Source organism: Budorcas taxicolor, chromosome 2 (assembly GCF_023091745.1).
Source record: "Budorcas taxicolor isolate Tak-1 chromosome 2, Takin1.1, whole genome shotgun sequence".
Lineage (NCBI taxonomy): Eukaryota > Metazoa > Chordata > Mammalia > Artiodactyla > Bovidae > Budorcas > Budorcas taxicolor.
In genome coordinates, this window is record NC_068911.1 from 124,167,325 (window position 1) to 124,175,489 (window position 8,165).

General features: G+C 40.5%; 1 protein-coding gene across 1 annotated transcript in view; it reads right to left on the reverse strand.

Annotated features, from left to right (window-relative positions):
* Positions 1-4,360, reverse strand: part of STAT4 (signal transducer and activator of transcription 4) — a 100,793-nt gene extending 96,433 nt beyond the window's left edge. The window contains exons 1-2 of the mRNA XM_052659794.1: positions 4,227-4,360; positions 2,815-2,959 (exon numbers count right to left, since the gene is read on the reverse strand). Of these exons, the coding sequence (XP_052515754.1) occupies positions 2,815-2,959; positions 4,227-4,354 (273 nt within the window). The 5' untranslated portion in view covers positions 4,355-4,360. The remainder of the gene's footprint in view (positions 1-2,814; positions 2,960-4,226) is intronic.
* Positions 4,361-8,165: the final 3,805 nt, after the last annotated feature.

Here is an 8,165-nt window from a genome sequence, read left to right on the forward strand (position 1 = left end):
GTGGGATATAAATAGTAAATTAAAATATTGAAACTGGAGACCTCAGTTGCTCTGACAACAGCTAAAATAAATTTACCTTACACCTGCTTAGTTCCCCTGGGACCATGTTGTTTGATCTTTTATGCTATGAAAGTTAAAATAGATTGCATTTAAAATCCCATAGGATGAAAATGTTCAAACCAAATAAACATAGTGTCAATATTCTTTCAGCAGCAGGTTTTTCTTTTTTTTCCTTCGTTTTGGGAGAGGGGATCTTGCTTTACCAAAAACATTTGTCTTAATTGGTGATGTTCTTTATCACTATTTTCTATTGTTTTGAATCAATACAAATATCAATAAGTATAGTTTATAAGACAAAGGAAGAGCAAGTGATTTTGTCCATTCAAAATACCCTAACCAGCCAAACTATTTTTGGAGTTTCTAGTTTGTTTCCAGTACCACACTGGGTACTGGAGGGAAGAGGAAGGTCACAAAACGAGCTCAGATATTTACTTTCAAAGAGCGTGTGACCTTCTTGGATACATCCCCCACAGATGAGAGGCTGGTTATCTTATGGCCCATGCTCCATGGGGAATGAGGAAAAGCAGTATAGATGAAGATTCCCTTGCTGCCCTGGGGCCTTCACAGGTCCTCTAGGAATGACTGGGAGCTGGGCTGGAGGAAGAGAGATGGCAGAGCATTCCTGGCCACCAGATTGTCATGGACAAAGGCTCAGAGTCATTCACGAGTGAGCTTGCTGTGCTCAGGAACAAGGAGTAGACCTCTGGTTTCTAGGGCAGGAATGTGGAGGAGCTTGCGGCAGTTTATTGAAAAGGTGAATAGAGACAAGATGCTGCAAGGTCTGTGACATAAGCAGAGACGTTTGTGCTTGAGCTGAAATGTGACTGGGAATTACCACGGGTTCTTGGGCTCCCTCACAATCTTATCCCCACTCAGAAAAATGATGGGTTGGACACTTACTCTTGAATAACACTAAGAAGATCTTGCTGTTTTCTCTATCAACAACAAGATCCATTATTGAAAGCCTTTTTTTTTTTTTTTTGCCAGAATAAAAGCTCCAGTTTTTCTTATAATCTCAAATAATTATCCTCATTTACATGAAAAGATATAAGAATTTAGAAAAATTAAGTGACTTGCCTAAGGTCAAATTTTGAGACTCAGAATTTCCAAAGACCACGAATCACCCATTTTATCCATCTATGTCCCTCTAGCAAAGACCAAGGGTCAGTAAACTTTCCTATAAAGGGCCAGATAAGTATGTTTAATACAGACACACACACATATACACAAGCACACATTTTTAATTCAGGCTGTGGGTCCATACAGTCTTTGTCACAACCGCTCAACTGTGCCAGTGCAGTGCAAAGACAGCCAGAGTCAACACATAGCTAATTAAGTAAGCTACACTCCACTAAGATATAGAAATTTGAATTTCCTATAATTTCCATGTCACAAACTTATTTATTTTAATTTTTAAACATCTAAAAATGCAAAAATCATTCTTAGTCATGGACCTCAAAAGCACAGGCAACAGCCACATTTGACTTGTGGGTACCAGTATGCCAAACCCCTGTTTTAGGTCCATTGATTAGAACAATGAAGCCAAGATTAAATGTCTTATCCCTGGAAGAGATAGTTTGCTTTACACTGTGAAAAACTCTGTTTTGCTGGCAACTAGTTCATTTCCTACCCAAGTCTCTTGCAAATTTGTAGGGGATTACAAAGGCAAAGATAACAGTAAAAGGAAAATGAAAAAAAAAATCCAATCCTAACAACATAAAACATTAACAACTTAAAAAACAGCAATCCAAACAACAATAAAAAATTAATATCTATTTCCCTCTCACAGAGGTTAGTAATACCAAGAACATTTCTATTATAGTCTAGGAAAAGTCTTCTAAAAATGCTTTCATTGTAAGTTTGAGGTTCTAAAGATGTATCACTAAGAAATGTACATGTACATTTCATGTTCTCTAATACGTTGTATAGGCACTTTGTAAATATTAGAGCAGTCCATGTTCAGAGTTTGCTTCATTAGCATCTCTGCATTTAGGTCAATAATAGCCTGCTCCTAATTCTTTAGATCCTTGTTTCACTTATTCATTCACCTGTTTAATCAATGAATATTACACATCTACCATATGTCCAGCTTTGTAGTGGTCACTGGGAATTCAAAACTGAATGTTGAAGTTCTTGCCTTAAGTAACCCACGATTTGAGGGAGAAGAAATACAGAAGTAACACTAATGTAGAATACACTAAATGCTACAGTACAGATGAGTTGCACTTGTTATGGGAACACCTTGGTGAACTTTTGGAATGAACTTTTGGAAAGGGAAGCTTGGACGAACTTTTGGAATGGGAAGCTACAGGACACCAAAGAATGCTTTCGAAGGTGAAGTTTGAAACAAATCTGGAAGAAGACATACGACCATAATGCCTCCACCTATGAATGAGAACAATACCAACTCTGATTTGTTATATACAAGACAAAGATAAGAAAGGTTTGGAGGGACAGCTGTGAAATGAACATCTTTCAGATCCCTGTCCCAGACTCTCATCAATTTGATCATAACTAGTAAACAGTCACATGCAAATCATACTCTCCCCTTTGTGGGCATCTTAAGATTCAAAAGTTGGTAAAAAACAAACGCTGGGTAATGAAATTAAATTGAGCACAAAATGCAAAGTCGTAAGAGAATTCAGCTTTTTCCCTTTTAAATCTGATACAGAAATACAATAAGACTACATTTTTTAAAATTGAATTTAAGACTTATAAAGACAAATATTTTGAAAAAGTAGAATATATTCTCACCTGAAGGACTTTCCTAATTCTTTTCAGATTGTGTATTAAAAGTAGGTTTTTCTCTTTGGAAACACGGCCTAACTGTTCATCCAGTTGTATTAACAAGTTTTGAAGAAGAATCGTTGCCATAGTTTCATTGTTAGATGCTGCCTCCCTAAAATGCAAAAATGTTATTACACAGCGGGAAACAACTTATAAAAATGCCTACTTTTTACCATAATCATTTAAAAGTGATAAATATATCCCACAGTGATAAGCATTTAATGGTTTTAAAAACTAAATTGTATACACATGACAGTATATTCAACATCACTAATCATTAAGGAAATGCAAATCAAACCAGGAGATACCACTTCACACCTATTTGGATGGCTATTATTGAAAACACAAGATAAGTTTTGGTGAGGATGTGAAACTGGAACCTCCTTGCATATTGCCAATGGCAGTGGAAAACTGTACAGCCAGTGTAGAAAACAGTATGGAGATTCCTCAAATTATAAAGATAAAATTACATACAATTCCACTTCTGGGCAGATACTCAAAAGAACTGAAGCAAAGACTTGAGTAGATAATTTGTACATCAACATTTAAATCAGCTTTATTCACAATAGCTGAAAGAAGAAATCACTCAAATGTTCATTGAAGGATGAATATAGAAATGTTGTCTATGCATACAACAAAATATTATTCAATCTTAAAAAGGAAGGAAATTCTGATACATGCTATATGAATGAACCTTGAAAGAATATACTACGTAAAATGTAGTATACTACACTTATGACTACACTTATATGAAGTACCTAGGCTACTTAAATTAAGAGACAGAAAACAGTGGTTGCCAGGGGCTGGGGTGGAAAGAATGAGGGGTTATCATGTAATGAGTACACAGTTTCAAGATGAAAACATTCTGGAGATGGATTGTGGTGATGGATGCACAACAATGTGAGTATGCTTAAAGCCACTAAGCTGAACACCTAACAAATGTTAAAATGGTAAATTTTATGTTATGCATATTTTATTACAGGAAAAATTTTAAGAAGACAAAAGCAAATAAAAAATTAATTGTACAAGGTGAATGGAGCTTCCAAAAATGTTTGTAAAACATATTAAGAAAAAGTGTTTATTTTATTGAGTCTATGATGGAGAATTGATATAAACAATAGACTAACTTCTTGGCTTTTTAATACTTAGAAAATCACTGGGGGTTGGCTTATAAAAAACAAAGCACTAGAACCATAAAGTTTTAATCTACAATGGATGAAACCAGGAAGGACAATGATTCTTCTCCCTTAAGGAAGCTTTCCAAAGCCTCAAAGAAAGTTCTTTACCTGAAAAGAATGTATCTACTGAGTTAAAAGTGGACCACAGAGTAAGTCCATGTGTAAGTCCTCTAGGGAAAACACAATAATGTTTGATCCTACCAGTCCTGATTTTCAATCCACTGGGCCAACAGATGCCGAATTTCCATAGGAAAGTTGTCATCATAGAATTGATCAACTTGCTCCAAAAATTTTATTTCTAACTGTTGGACTTGATTCCACTGAGACATGCTATAAAGAAGAGGAAAAAATAGAACTTAAAAATAATGTTAATTAACAACTATGGTACATGTTTTCTTTTCCTTTTTTTTTTTGGATTTTGGACAAAAACAATGTTATCCATTAAATAACTGGAGAAAAAAATTTATTTTATAATCACTCAAAGAAAACAGAAACAAGAAAATGTTTTCAATCCAAACATAATGCAGTTCTGAGCTTTTTCCTAAGGCATTCCTAAGGAAGGAAAAAGGATTCTTCTTCTACCCCAAGCCATACTTTTCTTTGTTCTAAAAGAAACGTCTGATCCACCTTCTCTAGAAAGCTTTCATTCCCCCTCAAAACCCCTCACATCTGTCTACATAGATGTGTATTCTCAACAATCTCCTTCCCTAGTCTGTGCTCCCTCTCACTATTAATTAGACTTTGAGCAACCTGAAGACAAGCAACAAACTAAACTATATCTCCTAAGATTCTCTTAAGGCTTTATATGTGCTGCAGCACCAGTCGCTCAGCCTTTCCAACTCTTTGCGACTCCATAGACTGTAGACCACCATTCTCTTCTGTCCATGGAATTCTCCAGGCAGGAATACTGGAGTATGTTGCCATTCGCTTCTCCAGGGGATCTTCCCAAACCAGGAACCAAACACGGGTCTCCTGCATTTCAGGTGGATTCTTCACCATGTGAGCCACCAGGGACACTTGATGTGAGGACTGCCCAATATAAGCTTCTTTTATATAAAACTGTCCAATCCCTTTTTATTTCAGATCTGTCTGGCTTCTAGAGTCAGTCATATTCCTAGACTTCTAGTCTCAGTCTTACCTATATAAAGAGTTTCCTGTGGGCTTTTCTTTCAGTTCAAAATACCTCTGAACAAAGAAATATTTTCATTTCTCTCTGGAATGATCAACTATTGCTGGGCAAAGCTTTTAAAGCCTCCTTTTAATCCGTCTCTGATGTGTATCTGACAGTGGTTAAACCCTCAACATACTGAAGAAGAAACCACTTGATACGTAGTTGGCAGTGTGTCATAAAACAAAAGTCTGTGTTTCCCCAACATAACCCCATTCTGTCCAATTTAGAAGTTTTAGACGTATTTCTTAACTCAAGGAAATGAATATGACATCTCTCCTTGAAATTACAGTATTTTATTTTTCCCAAAGTCAAATTTTTTATTGTTTTGTCACTAATTCTAAATCAAACAAAGAAACCATTTATGTGATCAATCACAATGGTGTTTCAACTTACCTTGTAGGTATATTAAGATTTCCTTTTGCTTACAGAACATTATGATGAGAAATTTCTCAGGTTTCAAAGGGAACCATTTCAGAAGCAACTTTTGTATTTAAAAAAGATTAATGCCAATGTTTTGCTAAAAGAAAGTGACTGGAAAATTTTTTTCACTTTCCTATCACTTTATATTTATACATATAATTCTAGGCGAAAGTGCTCAGTAAGTACTCATTAAGAGAAGAATGAGTGGGTCTCTGGATGCTGTAATTAGCACAGGTGGCTAGTATTATTCTGGCTTTAAAATGAAAAAAAAAAAATCTGAGGGACACATAGGCAAAATGACTCTTGCCCAAGACACACAGCTCCTAAGGAACAACCTGAGGTCTCCTGACACTATACATGGTTGTCTTTCCTGATGCTGGGTGCATACACATTTGTTGCCATGCTACTATCCCCATGGCTCTGCTCTATCAGTTTATTCTAGTGAATGACAAAAGAACAGGTGCTGAGAATAGCATTACAATTGTAACTGCTACTATTGTTCAATCTCTGCTATGATCTGGATGAAAATCTATTTTCTAACTAAGAATTAACTGGACTGAACCCATCCTAAAGTTAGATCACTCCTAGTATCTGAGTCCACCTTTCAGAGAGCTGAACACAAGGCTGAACGGGGGAAAGACAGGTTTATAGACTCAGGACACTCTTTTCTGTTGCAGCCTCCAGTAACGCCTTTAAAGGACCTAAACACACCTTCACTCTCTAAGGGCTAATTCTTCCCATCCCAAGAAAACTACCGAGCATTTCTTTTGAAGACTGAGCGCCTGCCTAGTCTCTTTGAATGCCTGGCCCTAGAAGAAGCCTGATAAACGGGCGTTTTGTCCCACGGCCTGGGGGCTAACGCTGCCGCTTTGGGGTTCTGTGAAAAGGGGGCGACTTGTCCTAAAACATCACTGCTCTTATCAAAGCCTCAATCACTGGCTACCTCAGTTGCGAGCTTCTGGCTGAAACCCAGGCAAGCAATCTAATGCCAGGCATGAGAGTTCAGAGCAGCTGGCTAAGAAAGTGAAGCGGGGGGCCACACTCGGCGCGGACCCACCCCCGCTGCAGCCACATGGGTCGCACCCACCCAAGTTTACGGTCTCCGGGGCAGAGTGCCTGGAGAGACCCGCGCCAACCGCACACCTTTGAATCATGGAGTCGACCGCTTGTTTCTGAAACTACTCTTCCTCAGCTAGGACCATGAAGTAACTGTCAACACAGCACGGGCGCGGCAAAACTTCGGCAGCGTCCTGCAAAACCACGTCCTGGCCCGCCCTCCTCCAGAGAAGCCACGCCAAGGTGCGGTCTGCCTCCTTACCTGGCTCCCTCTGCCCGCGTCCCAGGCGGTGCTCAAGTCCACGGTCGGAATCGCCCTGCACGGTCCCCCAGGACCTAGCCGCTGACGCCTTCGTCAGACGGGATTTGCATTTCTCCTCCTACTTGAGGCTTTCCTGTGCGTCAGTGTTAGAACCTCCGGTACTTTACTAGGGTCGTTCCCACCCACTGCGTATTCTAGAAACGCTGAAGAGCAGAAACAGGTTGAAGCCACCACGCGGGGCGCCCTCTCCTCATCCCCATCAATCACTCCAGCCACTCCCTGTGGCCCGAGGGTGTCAGAAGGGGGTGGGTGGGGGCCACACGCTCTTTCTCTTCCGGTTTCCCCAGACTGAGAGCCCTTGCAGACTTACTTGTGCCGCGCTTAGTCGCTCAGTCGTGTCCTACTCTTTGCGATCCCATCCATGGACTGTAGCCGGCCAGGAGGATTCTCGAGACAAGAATACTGGAGTGGGTTGCCATGCCCTCTTCCAGGGGATCGTCCCAACCCAGGGATCGATCCCAGGTCTCCCTCATTGCCAGCAGATTCTTTACCGGCTGAACCATCAGGGAAGCGCAGACTGACTTGCCCCGACCTAAATTCCAGGCTTCCCGGCTTCCTCCCTACAGACTCCACTCACCACGGCGGGAGCCAGCCCCTGGAATGAAAGGGGTGGGTCGCCAGGATGAAAACAGCCAATGGAAGACTTCACTGTGAGCGGATTCTAACAGGGTCTGCTCACCAGCAAGACAACCTCACCCAGAGGCTGGGACCAGCTCCTGCGCAGGTGGACACCTGCCCTTACCAGCCCAGAATCATCCTCCCCTACCCAGTAGCTACGCCTGGTTGCAGGGGGATGTGTTTCTCCCTTTGTGAGGTGGACTGGTTCTAGAACCCCAGAGCTGGAGGGAGCCTTGGCCTCATCTGGTTCTGACTCCTCTTTTCTATCTGAAGAGACACGGGGCCCACAGAGGTGACCCGAGTTACTCATTGATTTACCTGTGAAGACTGGATAAGAACCTGGAGGGTTCAACTACCTCCTGAGTGCTGTTTTCTTTTCATCTCTGAGCCAGATGTTAACATCCCCTGACATGCAGTAAGAGTTCTACAAAAGTTCAGGAAAATAGACACAAAAACAAAAACGGACGCAGGACTAAAGCAGGTAGAAAGAACAGAACGACTCAATCTGTTTATGTACATGCCTAGAGAGATCTGCCAAGGTCAAAGGCCTTGC